Source organism: Sander vitreus, chromosome 18, assembly GCF_031162955.1.
Source record: "Sander vitreus isolate 19-12246 chromosome 18, sanVit1, whole genome shotgun sequence".
Classification (NCBI taxonomy): Eukaryota; Metazoa; Chordata; class Actinopteri; order Perciformes; family Percidae; genus Sander; species Sander vitreus.
The window spans coordinates 11,801,663-11,822,323 of record NC_135872.1 but is presented as its reverse complement, the minus strand read 5'-3'; the positions used below and the strand labels follow the sequence as shown (position 1 = coordinate 11,822,323).

Below are 20,661 nucleotides of genomic sequence, written 5' to 3'. Positions count from 1 at the left end.
GCTGACATGCAGGCCTGTTGTCCTGGTCTCTTCTCGCTGATATCAGGTTGTAAATGATGATGTTAATGTCTCTTTTAACATCCTCTTTCTTAATGTCTGCTCACACCAGAAAGTGTTAATTTAATTTGCATGACATAAATTTTGTCCCAATGCAGCCCAAAATTCATGACTGAATGGACTTTGCATGCTGACACCCAAACGCAGACACCCAACCTAGCATTAGTAGAACTGCATGCAAGTCTGCGGTCTGCGTGGCCTGATCCACAGCGTATCTGTCCCTTCATTGTCACTGTAATCATTCCTCCTTTCAAAACTCATCACCTGTTCCCTCTCTTGCACGACACAGTCTTTACACTTTGCATAAATGCCTTTCAAACTTCAGCCAAATCTAATGTGAGCTTTTAGAGGTAGCCAAACCAAGTGGGTATTTTCTAAAGTGAGTCTTTTCAGTACGAAATCCCCTCTTTGATTTATTTATTTTTTTTATTGCTTTTTTTATTGCTAAGGGATACTCCCTGGAAGTCGCTTGTACTGAAGGCTTTGTTGCTGAAACCGGCATACTACACATTGTCACTTGGTTTTTAAACCCAATGATTAGGGATAACAAGCAACTTAAAATAAACACAGGCTTCTTTTGTAGCTGTTCTGTATCCATCTGCATACGACATAATACTTTGAAATATTTTGAACTTGTTTATGGCTTAAACATCCACATTTTCACATGCCTATTACAAAACACTCACAGAGCTGTTAGTGCTGTTTGAGCTACTTGTGAAGATCATCAGGGCCGTAAAGAGGACTGACAGCTGTTTGCTGACCACTCCAGAATAAAGAGCACTTCAGGTGACCATAAAGAGTGTAACCGAAGTGTAGCAGGAGTCATTAAACCTGGCTGGACTTGCGTGTCGGACTGACTGCACAAATGGAGGGAAGTTATCAGTTTAAGCACATTGTCATATACATGCGCAGGTACGAATGAACATGAACAGTGTTCTGATGGTCAAGTCGATCCAGTTTGACATATAAGTGTTTGTTAAATCATTGTTAGCTATATTTGCATCTTCATTACCATTAATAAGGATACTTAGTCAATAGTCAATCTCAACCTTTTTTTTATGTTACTGTTTACTTGTAACCTAAAGAGTGTTTTGTACCCTCTGTGTACATTGTCTGCTCAGTCTTCAGTCTGGTTTGCCTTCCAGACAGGCCTGATGTTCAATTTATTAAACTTGGGCTAAAATGATAAAGCGCCCCAGCCCTTTGTCTTTTTCAAGTTAAATGAAAGCCAGAGATAGAAGCCAGGTTGTTGAGACACTCTGATTTACTCTCTCTCTAGTCTGGCAGGAAACAGTCCCAACCTGCATGTTTAGGAGCATAATTAGAGATAATTTACAAGGATAAGGTTGAACATAATCAGGACAGGAGGTAACTAAAGCTCAGCCATCTTGTGTGTGTGTGTGTGTGTGTGTGTGTGTGTGTGTGTGTGTGTGTGTGTGTGTGTGTGTGTGTGTGTGTGTGTGTGTGTGTGTGTGTGTGTGTGTGTGTGTGTGTGTGTGTGTGTGTGTGTAGGAGAGGGGTGGGGGTGCTGGTTGTCTGTGTGTGTACAAGAGCCAGTTCACCCAGGAAACAGCCAGGGTGTGCCCCAAACATGAAGCTGGAAGGTAGGAAGGAGGGGCTGGACAAACACAAGATCGAGCAATCTCTCTCTGTGGTGTTTGGGTTTCACGGCAAACGGAAACATGGTTTCTCTGTATTAGCTCTCCTTGTATGTTTGTGTGTGTGTGTGTGTGTGTGTGTGTGTGTGCACGCGCGTGCAGGACAGGTTGCATGTGTGCACACTCTGCCTGCCCATATCTAGCCGCAATAGCTGGTGTGAGGACCATTAAGTTATTAGCTCAGTTAGTGTTATCTTTGGAGTGATAAACCTAATACACTTTGTGTGGAACATACACACACAATATAGATTTACATATATCACTTACTGTGATAAGGAAAGATATATTATAGATTTGTCAAAGGGCAAAGAAAATGGTCAGTTACCTATTAGTGTCATGGTATGTAATATAATATAACCCTTTGTGCATTGTGTACGGTAACTTGAAAGCAGTATGTTGCTTATCCAAAAGCCAAGGGTGTGTGTTTGTGTGTGTGTGTGTGTGTGTGTGTGTGTGTGTGTGTGTGTTTTCACCCACCAGATTCCTTCTCCTTTCTGATCTGTAATTGTTAAAAATTGGGTCAGGCTTTGGAGTACAAACATTTGGATGGACACACGCACGGTGAATCAGTTCCAAACTTGTCTGAGAAAAATACAGTTTCATGCCACTTCAGTTTTTGGACGCTCTAATTCCTTCCTGCTTTCCTTGGCACGGCAGTGGAGCAGAATTAAAATAAGAGAAAGATGTGATTCAGAACATAAGACTCCTCTCTCATTCGTGTTTTTCAGCTTGTATTTCAAATTTGTTTTTGTTTTGTTGCCTTTTTAGGAACTAGGTAACCAGGAATTAACTTCATTTGATATTCCTGTAAAAATAAAAACATGTACGTAATGTTGCAGTGAAGAGGGACTTGAGGGCTCTGTAGGATTTTTGGACTTAGACTTAGCAGTTAGCTGCACCAATCAATCTTCCAATCAATACTTAACAATGGATCAAATGACTATCTGTAATGTGAAAGGTGCCACTCGTAGAGACAAACCACAAGGAATTGTGGAAACTTTGCAGTTGCTATCCAGCCTTTTAAGCCAAACAATACTACAACATTAGCAACTAGCTAGTAAAGAAAGTAGAGCATTTAGCAGCTAAAAAGCCAAATATTTTCCTAAGGAATTAGTGGGGACCAATACAGCACTAAAAGGAGAGTGTATATTATACTTTAAAGTCTAAGCAGCATTTTGGGAAATATGCTCATTCAAACATCTGTGATTAGGTCAGTGGCTGGGGGATACGCTTAGCTTAGTCTAGATGCAGGAAACAGCTAGCCTGGCTCTGACTAAAGCCCAAAAGTACGCCTACCAGCACCTCTAAAGCTCAGTTAATACCTTGGAAATAGTTCCAGCACACAACTCCCTGTACAACCACAGCTTGTCGTTACTACACTTCCATTTGTGTACCGGTTAAAAAAACGAGATGCAACATGTTCATTAGTGAGCTTTAGAGGTGTTAGTAGGCATACTTTTGAACAGAACCAGGCTAGCTTTCACCCCCTGCTTTAGTCTTCATGCTAAGCTAAGCTAAACACCACCTGGGACTAGGGTTGGGTACCGACATCCAGTGCTAATACGGCACCGGTGCCTTCACAACCGGTATACCGGACCGAATATTACAGTTTTTCTTGATTGCTTTGACCTGCTTAAAGAAACTGGGATCCACTCGGTTTTCATCATCACTGTCTCAGCAGAGCAGATGACACCTCTTGCAAATGTGTTAACCCTTTCTCATTGGATTGACACATTTTCCCCACCCTTTTGCAGAACAGTTAACACGGATGTCATTCAAGCAGTCCAAACTCCATTGTTTTAGCTATGGTAACCAAACAGAAACCATATGTTCCTAACTATTAGAAACTACCTACATCAGTATGACATCACTGAAGCACCTGTTTGACATTCCTTCACACAAATCTTCAATTAGCAATCAGTCTGCAGGCCTTAAAGGTGCAGCGTCTGTGTTTTTCTTTGCCAACATGGATGGAAGAGGTCTAAGACAGATGAGAGTGAGAGGAAGAGGTAGAGGGGTCCAAGAAAGAGGAGTCCGAGTGCGAGGTGGAGGTATAGTTGGAAGGGCTCAGGTTTCTGATGAAATTCGGGCAACTGTTATTGATCACACAGAAGAGACTGATTATCAATAGTGGCTACTTCTTATACTCTACAGTAATAGATGTTTATACTTTACTGTAACAGATTTTAATTTTTATTTTCTTAATTTCTTATACTCTAATATATTTTATTTTGGTTTACATGTATTTTGTGTAATATTTACAGTATTTCAGTTTTCAGCCACAGTTTGAAAATAAGAATCAATGGAATCAATAAAATGTGCATCAAAGCATTTCTGATTCTGGATCCAATTCTTTGCAAGAAGGCAAATTTGACAACAAATGTCACTGGCATGAAAGCTACGTAGAGTAATAGGCTACAGTGACAAGCAATGGTGCACTGATTCACACTGAGTGCTGTATTTAGTATTTTGTTGTCTACTGTGTAATGGTTGATTGGAAGAGCTCATACACTTGTTTGCAAGTTGTGTTGTTTGAAGGCAAAATTAGCTTTTGTTGCATATTTTAAATGTTTTGGCACGGTTAGAGCCTTTTGCAAACAAAATGTGTCATTTTGACCATGAGTGCCATCGGTCTGTGTGTTAACTGTTTTGAAAAATGTGGAGTTTGAGTTGACTGCTGTGTCAAAGCAATCAAGAAAAACTGTAACGCGGATTTCGGTGCCACTGAAATGCCAGCGCTGCCCTCTGATGCTCCGAAACGGACGTTAGAGGCAACTGAAACATCGCTGCATGTGACGCTAGTTAGCACAATGCACTTGGCAGCAGGTAATGTTAGCCTACTGTTAGCTAGCGGCTAGAGTAAACCCATAGAATGGACCAACAGATCCCGTTGCTCTGGACGGAGACCAGTGAAGGCTATTAGAAGCACTTTTCCGGTGAGCGCCGAGCATTACTGTGCAGCCTCCAACTGAGAGAGACGACGTGAGCAACCTGTCTGAAAGTTGTAAGTCTTCTGGTAGCTGTGCCAAGAGAAATCTCAATCATTCCCAATCTTGCAGAGAAACGGAGAGCGTAGTTTTTAAAGGTTTATTTAGATAGGGACAGATACAAAAAAACATTGATAAACTTCAACAGTCATCTGATGTATGTATCATAGTGTTGTTAGCCGAAGCTAATTCTCGACACTTGTCCCTAGTAGGGCTTTTGGTTACAAATAAAAATACAGATTTACATTATTTTTTTTTTTTTTAAAGTGGCTAATATTGGGATACATTTCAAGTGGTCTGGCAGAAAGTTCCATAATTTTGCCCCTTTTACTGAAAATGCAGTTTGGGCAAATGATGTTCTACGTTCTTTGTAAGGAGATAACATGGACACCGGCTAATTATTGCTAACTAAAATGCTAGTTAACATTAGTAACTTAAACAGCTAATGTAAGTCGAAACTGCCTGCGAGCTTCTCCTGTACTATACAGTAATTCCTCTACTATGCGACAGTAAGTCCCGTGGTTATAACACAATCGTTAGTCTATTTTTACAAAAATGTCTGCTACGGAGCCATAACGTGAGATACAAGGTAATGGAGCCTTTTTTAGAAAAAAAAGAAATAAACATTTAGAAATAAACAATGGACAAATAAAGTCTTTAAACGCTTCAGATGTAAAGTTAGTCGCTGTCAAAGTGACGTCAAAATGAATGGTAGTCAATGGGATGCTAACGGGGGGTGAGTGCTTGTTAGCATCAAAATGGCGCCATAGGCGGTACTAGGGATGGGCGATAGAGACGATATGCAATATAAACGATACAAAATTGGCCTACGATAGAGATTTTAATTATATTGCACTATCGCGATAATTCATGTTGATGACGCAATCTACCCACGAAGTTTAGAGCCACGAGCTGCAACCGGCTGCAACGCGTCATCGTCATCTTGAGTAAACATGGCTGAAAGCGAAACAAGCAGCTGGTGAAAAAGACCGGTGCAACATCCGTTATTTGGACTTGGTTTGGATTTAAGCTGCTACAACGGACCTGTGGTCGAGCCGTACCATGGAGCCTTTCACGGAGCCTATATAACGGATGATTGGAATCTTGGCAGCCGGTGTTTGCAGACGTCATACTTTCCCGCTGAACATACGGCCGTGTGTGTGTGTGCGCGCGTGTGTGTGTGCAGCGGTGGAGTGGGACCAAAAAATGTACCGGGAAGTTTACGGCGCCCGCCGTACGGGTTGAGTAGAGGCTGCACAGTTTGACCAGCAGGCAGCGGTGCCAGGCCGCCGGATGGTGTTGCTAACAACTTGCAATGTATAACTATTATCAGACCGGCCCACCGGGAAAGGTCCCGACTGTCCTGTGTGTTTGTGTGTTTGTGTGTTTGTGTGTGTGTGTGTGTGTGTGTGTGTGTGTGTGTGTGTGTGTGTGTGTGTGTGTGCTCAAATGCGTTACATTAGGCTGCAGGTAAGAAACTTTGTTTGAAATATGTTTTTATTTAAAGTATCTGTGCATCTTTACCTAATACTTAAAGTATTTTCAGTACAGTGTCTGTTCCTTAACTAAACAGACACCAGTTTTTCCTGTTCTCTGCATCTTGGGTGGCATTTAAGAACCAAGGACTTAAACTAAAGTGTAGTGCCTTTTAGAATGGTTTGCACTAAAGAGAAGACACCCAATACTTTAAGCTTTTTCTTTATCAAAGTCTCTGCAACTAGTGTACTTGAATTTTATTTATCTGCAACATTATGTTGTATAATTACAGTTTTGAACAATAAATGTTCTCAAAACTACATACTACGTTTCTTTCTCTTTAAAAAAAAAATTCATTTAGCAGTTTGGTTTTCCTTAGGGTCTATGTAACCTGGTCTGAAATGGTTCTATTATAATTTATATATCGCGATATATATCGTTATCGCAAGAGGCTGCAATGTATATCGCAATATGGATTTTAGGCCATATCGCCCATCCCTAGGAGGTACGTGTTGTAAGGAGAAGCTTACCCCCTTGAGTAAACCATGGATGTATTAACAGAATGGTTAAAATGCTGACAGCTAACGCGGTGTGACTGTATTTCACTGTAGAGGATTCCAACACATAGACATAGTCGGCAGCTGCCGTTGTTGGAAAAACAACACAGATGGTGCGTTCACTTGAAACTTGCCTCACCAGCCTCGTGGTGCATTCAAAGTTATTGTAAAATACCCTTTTATCATCTAGTGGTTGTGTTTGTCGTTTACCAGCAATTTACTGGTGAAATAAGTTATTGTTATAAGTTATTGTTATTACATTTTTAATAAATCATTTAATTTTGACCATATGGCCTTAGTAATAAACAAGCTGTTCTTAAATGTCTCCGACTGTCGTTTTGTGCTCCTTTTTTCTTTTTTAACTATATACATATTATTAAAAAATCTTTTCAAAAGTATCGGTTCAGGCACCGGCACCGTTTTAAAAGTATCGTTTTAGCACCGGTATTGGAAAAAACCCAAACGATACCCAACCCTAACAACACAAGTGCCCAGTTTAATTTATCTGGAAATGACCAGAACTTGAGGACAAAGACTGAAGCTTTTGTCCCAGAGAGGAGTAAGTTGACCACACACTTTGTACAGCTCATGGGTCCTTTAATCAACCTTGTTTGTCCGTGTGTGTTCTTGTTTATGCTACAACAGGCCTACCAGATGGCAGCTGAGTTCAATGCTTATGCAGTCTTATGGCACGACAAGCATAAGGATAGATTGTTTTCATGCAAGTACAAGTTGAAAGTGAAAGCAACTCATGGAGTTATAGCCCATTAGCTTTTGTCTTTACTTTGGCAACATCTTAACACGATTTAAAAAGACAATGTAATGGGAAAACATGGTGGGAAGAGGACATATGTGACTGTGAGAGAGTGAGAAATGAAGAGTAGAGGACCCAAAGGAATGAAAGTAGGAAGATGAGAAGAAAGGTCTGAGGTCAAACACCACCCACTCCCTTGCTTTTTCTCTTTTCTATATCCCACTCGCTCGGTCTCATTTTAAATTCTGCCTTTTGTAGTAAATTCATTCTTAAAGAGTTTTTGTCTATTTCAAACTAATCTACCAAATTCTCTTACCATCTTCAACTTTTAAAATATCTTCAAATGCAAACTACTTAGAGTTTTTGTTCCCTGCAGTCTGAGCGGTGACACAACAGCACAATGAAGCACCTAAGTCTCTACTGTCTGTTTAGTTACGGCCTCACATCTTCCGCCGCGTCCACTTAAAGGTCCGTCTCTGTTTGTGATAGAGACGCAGGCCTGATCTCAACTGACGCTAAGGACCTTAAAGTGTCACTCAGGATTTAACACAACAGCCAAACGACTGGAGCCAAGGGAAGAAGAAGAAGAAGAGAGAGGGCAGAGGTGGGAGAATCGGAGAGAGGCAAAGGATAGGATTGGAGACGGGAGGCGTTTTCCACTGAACGACTTATCACTGGACCAACAAAGAGCTGCGCAGGCCAGGACATATATTATAATGCAGATGTTTTGGGAGATGGGTGGAAAAAGAGAAGAAGAGAGAATAAGCATTCCTTCTTTACTGCGTTGGCGCAGAACAAGCTGCACAAGCTCCAACGATCTCAAGACAGTATTTCAAACATCTCAACATGGACACACGTCATGGCTGGTAAAGACAGGAGTTTAAACTTGAGGTGCGACCTAATAGACTCCTCTGACTTTCATTGCCTCACAAAACATGGTTTAAGCTAACACGCACACAGCTGGGAGGCTAATTAGCAACAAATGGCTTTTTCTAACGATAAAGTAAAACCACTAAAACAAATAAACATTGCACGGTTGCATTCACACATTTCACTGTATACACGCAGATTAACACCCCCTTATCTTCAGGTTGTGTTTATGAGATGAGAGTTAAATCCAAGAGTCTAGTAGAGATTCTTTGTTTGTTATTGACACTGTGGACATCAGCGAAGAATGTGAAGCGTAGTTTGAGCTGACCGCACCGGTGTTTAAACTCTGTGGGAAAAAAATGTCCACCTGCAAACTTAAACCCCCTATTTTCAGACACACACTCTCACACCCACCCTCGGGATACCCATGCGACCCTGGCTGCACACACCCTTGGCCTCCCTCAGAGTGTGACACACTAGCCTCATTCTCTGACCCGATTGGATTGCAGCCCAGTGGGAAAAAACCTCGCCACTGGACTTTCTGCATTCATTTCAGTTACACTCTGTGAAGTCCTGCAGCTCCTATAGCGATACACACACACTTGGGTGGACACTGAACCATGAGATTGGAAAACTATTGATTTATTTTCTATATTAGATGGATTACTCCGAAGGGATCTACCCCCCCCCAACTCTGCACCCTGCTTTCCCCTCCACCCATCCAGCCTTCACTGGGCTGAGGTTCCTAGCACGTGAGTGCTCATGATGGGGGGCAGATGTCCTCCCAGAGGACTGGGATAGCAGGGTGGGAGGAGAAGAACGGAGGGGTCCATTGTCTCCAGCACCTCTAAACCAAAGAGTTTGCTCTAAACAGTAATTATACCCCCCTCCTCCTCCTCTTTTCTGTCTCTTGCTCTCCCCTATACCCATTTGTAGCCACCCCCAACCGCTGCCCTTAAGGCTCTAATTTGGGTCACAGGCTGCAGAATGGCATCTCAACACTTGGTCAAACCTACACCCAGCAAGAGGAAACTGACATGTGCTGTCCTTAAGTGAAAAAGAGTTATTTTCTTAAATGTATTCAGGGACCATGTACGAAGTAAATGGGATGCTTTGTGCCACATGTAGCTGAAACACATCATAAAGTTTTTTTAGTTTTCTGCAGTGACTGCATTAAAAATTATATCTGTAACTAACATCAAAGTATATTGTATAACCACTCGGATCGTGAAAGGACAACAGAAAGCTGTGTGCACCATCATCTCCGCATCATTAGGATTTTAACCCGCGATGTCTGCGAGATAGCAAACACGCTCCATTCAACACCAGGGGTGAGAAAACAACCAGAAGACTTTCATACAACAGTACTGCAGAGAAACGGACGCTGCAGAGGCACTTCACACAGCGCTGTCAGCTGAGGAAAAAAAATCACACACACACCACACACAAAAGAGCCACTAAGACAAACAGCCAAACCATCAATGGCTAGTAAATGGACCTTGTATTTATAAGTTGCTATCTGAAGTTTGACTACTTGAAAAGATCCACTTTCTATATTTTTTTTTGTGTTGCCACACATGATATCTTATTCTGATCATCAATAGCTTCCTCATTTCACCAAAGAGACATGTATTGTGTATCGTATTCTACATGAAGATGGTTTAATACCATTTGATGAGGCTTGCAGACATGCAACACCTTTGACAGCAAAACCTAGTCCCACCACATCAGAGAACCACTTCATCTCTGGAAAAAAACTTGTTAGTGTCTATAATTTAAACATGCTGGGAAACATCATTGAGCATATTTGAAGAATTAAAAAAAGCTGCTGCTTACCGGTAGGCATTGTGGCTTGGCTCCAATTCAACAGAAATTAGAGTGAATGAGTATATGAAAAGAAAAAAGTGAGGCCCAGGTTTAAAGGAAAACAGACTTCCCCGAGCAGGTCACATATCCAGAGTATTCCAAACAGTATTCCCAGCAAAAGCCTGGAAAAATTCCCTTAGATTTCCAAAATCATTGTGGATCCTTTCTCCTGGGAGCAAATGTGCAGTCCGCTCATTCAAAATATACACAGGAACATGCACTCTCAGGTTTTCTTCTCAAAACAGACACTCAAATACACTCCTCTGGCTGATGTCTTTTCTTTCTCTCACTTCAGTTTGCTAAGGATCTCCTCTGTCTGAATATCTCTCTCCCTCCCTCTTTCCTATGGCAACACATCCACTGCCTGCATGTGTGTGTCTAAAAGTGTTCATATGTGTGTTTGCATGCGAGTGTGAGAGAGTGTGTGTGTGTGTGTGTGTGTGTGTCAGAGTGAATGGCCTCTGCTCTCTACTGCTCCCTCCCTGCTGGGTATTCCCCTCCCATAGACTCCTCCTCCCTCTCTCCCACAGCAAATTACAAGGAGCTGGGAGTTCCTCCTCTCCATTTTCCTCTCTTTCTTTCCCTTCTTTTACCCCCCCCCACCCCCACCCCATTTCATTTCAGCCTCTTCTTCTCTCGTTCCAAAATCAAAACTTTTAAGCTCGGTCTGTAAGCGCTTGTAGGTCTGGCGACACCTTTTGTGTGTGTGCGTCTGCTGCATGCTCAGCAGGCAGCTGAACTGCACAGCTCCAGAGATCACACACGTATACATACTTTACAAGGAGGAGAGAGAGAGGGGCGGAGGGTGTTACGGCTGATCAATAGGGCCGGGAGCCAGCTCAAACAAAAGCTCCTCGTCCACTGCGAGACACTGCACCGCTCATTGTGTCCCACATCAGAGAAAGGCTGGACAGAAAGAGCGCACAAAATGTCAAAAGTGGGATTCAAGACGTACCTACATGAACATCAGTTGAAATGGATTAATTATACTAACATAGTAGTTCCCTTTGAGGAATAAACTGTTTTTCTACAAAGTTTTTCAGCGCGTCTGTGTTTAAAGGCACACTACACAGTTTTTACAAATTCATCACAGTCAACAGTCGTATAATGCTTTCTCTGGCTTTGGGGGAGCTTTCCAACATTTGAAAAAATAACTGAGCAGTACAAAATGGACGTGTGAGGCATTTTAATAAAAGACACTACTGAGTTGTATTGTTGTAATTATAGGTTATTTTTTGGAGTTGTACTAATACTACGTAGTTAAAGTCAGGATATGTCTATCTCTGCTGCTTCGATTGTGACCATTCCTTAAATTTCAATGTGTCTCTTTTAAGCCCCCGACCTTTATGGAAGTGCAATACTAAATCCCTTTAACGTTGCCTTAACAAAAGGAGCTGAACAATAACTTTACCTTAATAAAAGAGAGCACTTTACTTATGATTTATAACTATACTATACTATAACTATAAATATTTGAGCAAAGACTCAAAATAAGAATCTGACCATGTTTCAATGCCAACTTTCGACACTTGACAGTTTGCTAAATTCTACGGAGTATGCATTTTTGGTTGGTACTCAATAACAATAAAGGTTTAATACCAAGGCCTATGTATTCTGTTTTCCTTGTTTTAATTGAATTATTTTTAAAGGCCTGAGGAACTAAAATTATCCAATAATATACAAGAAGAAAAAAGATGAAAGGAAAATTTGTCTAGCAGAAATGAGTCCTTTTTGTTCTTATCTTAGGACCCCTCAGATTCATCTTGTGACCCCGCATAGGTGTCACGATTCCCCAGGTTGGGAACTTCTGCTCTAAAAAGGTGTATAATTTGAGAAAGCAGTTATAGTTCAGGACCGCTCATGGGTCCCATAAGGAAGACACACATGAGACAATAGGCCCTCAGTCTCAAGCACTAAAGCAAATGTGTCGACTATTTGTCGTCCCTCTTTTAAAAGACAGGGACTGGTCCCAGCAGCATGGGGTCCTGCTAACACCACCCCCTTCTCCTCACCAATACAATAATAGAGACCCCCTGGACTATCCTCACACATACACACACATAAGGACCAGAGCCCAAGAAGCACGACCCCTCTCTCTAATGGTCTAAGGCTCCGTTGACCCACGAAGCCCCTAAACCTCCATTCCCAATCTATATACTGACACACACACACACACACACACACACAACTCGGTTCAGCCATGCACGACCTGTTGATGACAGCAACCTACAGCAGCAGTCCGGCTTATCTGATGCCCCTTGTATGCTCGGACTGCCTCACTGCAGGAGATCGACCAGAGAGATACAATATTGTTCCTCTTTTACTGGATATGACAATCAGTATATGCTGCAACACGTGTAGACACAGTAAGAAGAGGATGAAAGATTAGCTCTACTTTATGTTCTGGCTGCAGATTTGATCCAGCAAAAGAAGTCTTAAGCATCTTTCCCTTGAAGAAACAAAGATTGCAGCAGCGTTTGGTTCACTACTGATAATTTTCATTATTTATATCATCTGAGGATTGTCATTTATCAACATTTTGTGAAATAAGCCTATTCACTTTTTTGCAAAGAGTTAGATGAGAAGATTGATAATATGAGGCTAAAGCCAGGAGGTGGTTAGCCTATCTTAGCATAAAGACTAGAAACGGGAAACAGCCTGGCTCTTCCAGTGGTAAAAACATCTGCACACCAGCACCTCTAAAGCTTACTAGATAACACATTGTATCAAGAAATGTAAAATTAACAATTAGCGAAAGACACCACAAAGTGTCATTATGGGAAATGTAGGATCCAATGTTTTTAGGATATCTCTGCCTCCACTGCATCAATTTTACCGACTCTGTTTTTTAAAAAAAATCTGTCCCTGGCAAGTTCCCAGACTATGTAGGTGCATTGCTAAATTGCTGGGGTAGTCCATTAAATGATTAATTTAAAAACATTTTTTTTATTTAAATCAACTAATAGTTTCTGCACTACTTGCAGTCAAGTCAATTATTATAGGCTTGGCTCCGATGTCTCTTTAGAGTGCCTATCCACTCAGAGGGCAGATTTCCCAACAGATTTCCCTTCTTTTCAAGGCTGACAACAAGCTACATGCATACAAACACTCTCTCAAACTTCCTCCATGCACCCAGAGTCAGAATTGATGGTTTTAGAGTTGTGTTGTTGCCAAGATGATTGGGAGCCATAGCGCCGTGGTGGTCACTATGACGACAGCAAGGCATTTATCTCCAAGACAGAGTGGCATGTGGAAAGACAGAGAGAGAGAGAGAGAGAGAGAGAGAGAGAGAGAGAGAGAGAGAGAGAGAGAGAGAGGGCGGGAGAGAGGGAAGAAAATACTTATTGTCAATAAACCACTCCATTCCTCAAAACACTGCAAACAGTGAAACAAGTCACAGGGTTCATACTCACTCTATTCAACTTTTACTGGTACACACACACACAATCAACAGCATTGTAAACTCAAACTTAAAAGACCACAGCCTTTTGAAAATGTTTTAGAGTGTGTGTGTGTATGTGTGTGTGTGTAATCAAAAATAAAAACTGTCCCCATTCAGTTAAGCATGTCCTGGAGGGACGAGGGCAGACGGAGAACTTTTTTGATGATTGTTATTGCAGTGGGCAGTGTGTGTGTGTGTGTGTGTGTGTGTGTGTGTGTGTGTGTGTGTGTGTATTTAAGGTTGACTCTCTTGCTCAGACAGCCTGACAGCTTCTTCATTTTCTCAGCTGTCCACAATTTAAAGTGTAGTCTGTTTCTGTGGTAACGCATACAGTGCATAGGTGGACTAAACTGGGGGAATAGATTCAGACTCAGAGAGACTGTGACTAATGACAGGCGTTTGTGGGTGGAGGAGTCATTCATATACAGTTTCCCCCCTCCCTCTGTGACCCTGTCTGTCTTTGTCACTGGTGAGATGGATCATCTACAGACTCTTTGTTCTTGCCGCCTGAGCTCTTCATTTACCCCTTAACACACAGGTTTTTTTTTCTCCATTTTCCCCATTAATTAACTTTAAGGTTTGAAAATTCATTCATCACTGTCTGAAAGTCTGACATATTCTGCAAGTCCTCCAAATTAAACGGCAAAATCACACAGTGTGTTGTGATCTGACGCCCCTATCGGCAGCACAACATCATTTGTCATCATTTGTTTCCTCCCAAATCATTAATAATCACTGTTGAAAAATAAATCAGTTTTATGATGTGACAACACTATGGTTAAGGTTTAGTTTACGACTTTTTCAGATTTAGGGAGAGATTGTGTCTTGGGTTGAAATAAGCACTTCTTAAAGGTTTGGTTTGAAGTGATTACTTCATTATGGTTTAGGGGACCTTCTATGTCATGGTTACAGTAAAAATCACATGGTTAATGTTATGGAAGTATATTTTGCTTTGTTTCACCCCAACTAATCAGTAGCAAATGACGCAACATTCCCAAACATTTTGGGAAATATGCTTATTCGCTTTCTGGCAGAGTGTTTCATAAGAAGATTGATACCACCCTCATGTCTGCCATGGGGACTCACTGTCATGGCTCACTGGAACACTTAAATAGACTAAGGTGTATTTAAGAATATTTGTAACATCTGTGCTAAAAGTCAAAATGGCTGCTGTAAAAAAAGAGCATCCAGGCTATTATTTAATACACATTTGCTTAATATTCACCCTAACATTTGACATCTTGGTAAATGGTGATATCTCTCAAGTATTTAAAATTAGTTCTGTGAATTTGAAAAAATGTTGGCCACACAGCGTGAGTTTGTATTCACGACAGGTCAGGGAGGTTCAAGAGGTTTATTTCCCTCTTTTTAGTGACATATCGACATCAGATTTCACTTCCGGCTGATGTTAGAAAGTGGCCGTTTGTTGTCCAGTTAGTAATGAGGTACAGCACATTTGTCTTATTAGATTATTAGAGTCCATAAATCATGAGCAGATTTCTGGCCAACAACAACAACCAGTGAGAAACTTTTAACATTCTCTGTGCCACGGCTAATTACTTCTACCGTATTTAAATTAGGGCTGTCAGCATTAACGCGTTAATCGCGATGCGATTAAGGGCCGACGCAATGCGATTAATTTTTTTAAATCGCATTTTTCGCATGCCGGCATTTATTAATTTATTTTACACTTCACTCTGCTTTGCGTCGTGCCTAACAGGCTACTATTTTGACCCTTTGCAGCACTGTTACTTATCATCAAGCTGCCACTTCCTCCTAACACATCGAGCTGGTGCAGGCATGATGGAGAAAGACAGCAGCAATGAAATCCTGAATGGCGCTTTTTATTTTCCAAAACTCCCGAACGGCTCGTAGACAAGTCAAAAGCCATATGCACATTGTGTAAAGCCGAATTAAAATATCACCGAAGCACATCAAGCTTGAGCTACCACCTACGGAGCTAAGCATAGTAGTGCAGTTAACGTGATGCTAGACCACCGGCCCTCGGGGGGCGGGGGAGAGATGAATGTTCGGAAATAAGAGGTTGCTGTGGCCTTACAGGTTAATTTGACCAGCGGGCAGCTGCAGTGGCCGTAGCGGGCAGCGGTCGGAGCGGGCGATCACAGGGGGACATCCTCAGCGGTGAAATGCGAACGAGGCCTGGAGTATAACCTAGCTAGGTGGAAAGCTAACGCTAGCCGGCCACCTGTTCCATCAATCCTGCTTGCAAGTGTCCGCTCATTAGACAACAAACTGGACTACATCCAACTTCAACGAAACTCCCAACGAGTTCAGAGACTGCTGTGTTTTTGTTGTTGTGGAAACAATAGTGTAGACAATAGACTATCCAGCCTGTTTCTCTGTCGCCGGGTAAGAGTGGAGATGGGCTGTGTTAACACAGACTTGTGCAGAAATGAGCTGCTCATTAACCGGTGATCACTGGACGTCAGTGAGTAATCAACATTATTTAGGAGTTACTAAACACTATATTGACTCTAGTAAGGATAGGGATTTTTTTGTTTTTTAGTTAGGTACTTGGAGGAATTGTGCAATAATGACAGATTCACACATTTTTCTTTTGTTTACAGTAAATAAATAATTACAAATCTTAAAATCAAGTTCATAAAGTAACTTTCTTTGCATTCATTTGATTCCCAATCAAGATACACTGGTAAGAATTGCTTTCGATTGTTAATATGTACTTAAAAACTTTTCTGAAATCCAAAATAATAGAATTTTAATCATGTGATAAAATATGCGATTAATCGCGATTAACTATAGAACTTCAGCGATTAATTGCGATTAAAAAAAATTAATCGTTTGACAGCCCTAATTTAAATTCAACACATTCTCAGCGGATGAAGATGGATGGACATTCTCACTCCCATCGCGTCAAAAAGCAACGCTTGGTCAGGTGCCTTTGGCGTATGTTGTTGATGCAAAAAGTCTAATTTAGCGTCATATTTAGACGTGCATGGTCGGGACTATTGGCATCACTTTTTGGCGCTCTGGGTCGGGACTATTGGCAACACTTTTTGGCACTCTGGGTCAGGATGCACGTTTAATTGACATGCGGCAAGAGAACGGGACAGTTAGGTTTAGGAAAAGATCGTGGGTGGGGTTGCAAAATGTACGTTTCAGTGACACGCGGGACAAGAACAGGACACAAACCCTGGTCTCTTGGGTGAAAGTCCTGTATTGTTTGACCTATCCACCACCCAAACCAACCTCATTATGCAAATTTTAGGTCTTTTATACTACACACTACCATTGTCGCTCTTAATACTACGTCATCTTACAGCGCTGTGGTCGAGCTGCTGCTAAAGGGTGATTTTTGCGTCAGTATCCAACGCTGAGAGCCACTGACCAAGCGTCAGTATTTGACGAGATGGGAGTGAGAACGGGTTGGTAAAATCTACAATCCTGATTAACTCAGCAATATCCTGTATTGATTTTCCCTTTCCCAGATTTATGAGGTTTCCAGATTCACGGCCGATATTCCCTCGGGCCACAGCAGTCTGCTGCCAGTGCCAGGACAAGTCCAGGAATTTCTGACTATTGCCAGCCAGAAATTCGACTGAGGCACCAGATTGAGTTTATATAAGAGTAGGAATCCCTCAAAATTTGACCATATCACCGTCAAGGAAAACAAGGAGCGTATTCACCACTCCAGCAGACTAAACAACACAGCGACACAGAAATAACTACAGCTGCTACGTCAACAACAACAAGGTCAACAGCCGCAGCTAATGATAGAGCAGGGTGGCACCACAACCATAGCAGAACCCAGGAAAAGAATTTACGATGGGAAATAATGTCAGTATTCAACTATGCAGCGAGTTGTTATTCACATTAACAGATGCAGATAAACGACAAAAAGTAAATCACCGGGAGGAGGAGGAGAAAAACAGGTGGTTTACAGAAACTATAACTTTCATTTCCTAGAAGTGAATATTATTTGGCTGGGGGGATAGATATTTCTTTACACATCAACACAGACAATACATTGTTAATGTTTACTGTTCCTTTTCTTTCTTTTTATTGACTTTGTGCAGCATATAGTAGATTTGAGTTGAGTGAGACTGAAAAGAAATTATTGTGCTTCGTTTCTTTAGTCATGTATGTGTGTGTGTGTGTGTGTGTGTGTGTGTGTGTGTGTGTGTGTGTGTGTGTGTGTGTGTGTGTTTGCGTGTGTGTTAGTGTGTGTTGAGTGAGTATGTGAGCATGTGTGGCGGATGTACGGAGGAAGCTGTGTTTGGCCTCAGATTAAAATGCAGGACGAGGGTCCCGCTCCAGGAAAGGAGACCAGCAGAGCGCAGACATAGGGACTTTTGTCCCATTAGGGAAACACGTGACATACACTAAGCTACTACTGTATATATATACTTATACTATATTTACAATTTATATGAGAATACAAAATAATATGTTTCTTGAGGGAGTAGGAATGTGTTTAATATGCACACTTATGGTCTTTTTAAGAGCAAACGAATAGAAAAACATAAACTTGATTTAGGGGTATATTTGAAATAAACTGTATATCCACACATATTTCTGATCTGCTGCATATGGATCTTATATTTGTTTTATTTTTTATGTTTTTTAAGGAACTAAAGACAACAAAAGTCATGTATAACAACAGTTAGTATATAGAGGATGTTTATCCCTGATTTTATGAAGACTATATCATCAGGTTATCATCAAGAATATCTGAACCAGTTTTATGATTAGAAATACTGGAACATTATCCAAATGCAACTATCTGATTTGTGGCACGCAAGTAATACCTTAGACTAAAAATATGTAAAGTCTTATCTAACATACAGTACAAACAGCATACAGTACCAGAAACCAGGGCCACAGTAAAAAAGATGACCAACCATCATCTAAAAACCATAAATCTTAATCATTAAGATTTATTGCATGAGTCACACACGACAATAAATGAGTTCATCCCATTTGGTCTGTAGAATCTGTGTCCCTCAGAAGCTGGGTGCTCCAGTTAGAGCTCCCAGAATGAGGACACACCACAAAGGAGAACACACACACACACACACACACACACACACACACACACACACACACAAACTTGGGTAAGAGTGCCACAAATATTGTACTGCAATTACACTATAAAATAACTGTGTCAGGTAAAAACTGACTAATGTGATTTCTGTTGTATCCAATGTTCATTATCAAACTTTCCCTGTGAAGATAGGGCACATCTGTTAAAGCTATGATATTTCTGAGACTTAAGCTACTCTTTTTTTTAAACTTTGTTTTTCTAATCCAAAAATATGTTAAAACTGCACAGCAAACATTGTTTAATTAGGTTACCAGTGTACCAGGCACGACATAACAAACACACTTACAAAAGCCATATTGATCATCCTCTCAGATACACAAAGGTAAAAAGCATCATCATTGTTATGCCCACCACTGACTCCCAAGCTTAAACCCAGACAGGTAGTTTAAGTGCTGCAGTCTGACACGGCTCCTAATCAGACAAGCGGGCAAAGGTGCCAATAGAGTCATGCCAAATTGAGACTTTGGAGTCGACCTCTACAATTATGATTAAATAAAGATCTGGGCTGTTGAGAAAAGAAAAAACTCTGCAACTCTGAGCATGTTGTGAGAGAACCATTTACAGTAAATTAAACAAAAACACTGAGGCCACACTCTGTCATGGCAGTTTGCTGCACCACACAAAGACAATGACAACTCACCTCAGAGAGACCATTCCCACGATTAGCCTTTCCTCAGCTGCTGATATCCCAGTATCCTGTCACAGGTTAGATCCATGTTCGAAAAGTTTCACACCACACATACAGTCTTAGAAACGCAGACTGGCTTTAGAAAGGTAGGTAGGGCTCGTGTAAAGGCGGCCCGGTCCGTGGTCCACCCCTCTATGAGGTCAGTTTGGAGAGAAAGAGAGACACTGAGAGGAAAGAGGCAGAGAGAGAGGGGAACAGATGCAAGGAAAACTGAACTAACTGCCCACTGGGAGGGGAGGGGGGGAGAGAGAGGGAGAGAAGAGCTTGCACATCCAAGCAGCCCACTTCCTGACCAATTACTGCTGCGAGACTAGTCTCTCTCCCTCTTTCCAACTGGACCCTCGCTCTCTCTCCTCTCTCACTTTGCGGTGTGGGATCGCCACAAGAACTGGAGAGTGGCCAGCATTGCAGGCGACACAAGTGACAGAAATCGAAGCGAGAGCGAGCGGTCCCTAAAATTGTGAAAAGGGAGAGGAGAGACAACGATCAAGAATTAATGTGAGATAATAGTGATAAACAGGAGAGGGGGTGTGGGTGGCTGAGACAGAAAGCTGATGCAGAATAGGAAAGAAAAAGAGGGCAGCGCAAGGACGAGCCGTCTCGTCTAACCCCAAAAACACTACATGTGGGTCACATTACATGCAGCATTAGTTTAGAGCTACTTTTTCAGCCACTTTCTTGTACTTGACTCCCCAGTGTCACTTTCAATATCAGAGCTTCTTGAATAAAAAAGGTTGGGTAAGGGTAAAGGGTTAGACTACCAATAAAGACAGCCAGCGAGCAGAGATCACAGGGCTCAGAGCTCAAAGTGCAACCTGCTGTGAGCTGGTATGTATGAGCACACACAGAAAATATCCAAGTCAGTAGTCATTGTGTATGTGAGTAATTTTGGCATTGTTCTGCATCCTAACAGAGCAGGACGGAGGAAAGTCCCCTTTCTCTGAGCCAGTGGCTGTTGTTCCTGCCTCCTGGTAGCAAGGCTTCCTGGGATTGATAAAGTAGCTCCTGGCTCCGTCAGCACACAAACTTTCTCACTTCCTCACTTCCACGTTTTCACCTGCCTTACGTTTTTCCAGGGAAAACAAAACTGCACGTGGTGGCTTTGGATCACAGGCGGTGCCAAACATTGACCTTTGATAAGAAACCAACTAAGATACACTTAACTCTAAAAATAAATGACCTAAATCATCTTAAAAACATACATAAATAGTGACTTTTAGCAT

At 41.6% G+C, this 20,661-nt stretch overlaps 1 protein-coding gene across 2 annotated transcripts in view; it reads right to left on the bottom strand.

Moving 5' to 3' along the window:
* LOC144533072 (pleckstrin homology domain-containing family G member 1) overlaps nucleotides 1-19,631 on the bottom strand; it is a 47,426-nt gene extending 27,795 nt beyond the window's left edge. The window contains exon 1 of one of the 2 annotated variants that reach the window (XM_078274186.1): nucleotides 19,391-19,631. Coding sequence is in view for 1 of the 2 variants with exons in the window: in XM_078274185.1 (XP_078130311.1) it covers nucleotides 10,196-10,205 (10 nt within the window). In the remaining variant the exon portion in view is untranslated. Of the gene's footprint in view, nucleotides 1-10,195; nucleotides 10,686-19,390 lie in introns of those variants that run through there. The other variant, XM_078274185.1, reaches the window with a different exon arrangement.
* Nucleotides 19,632-20,661: the final 1,030 nt, after the last annotated feature.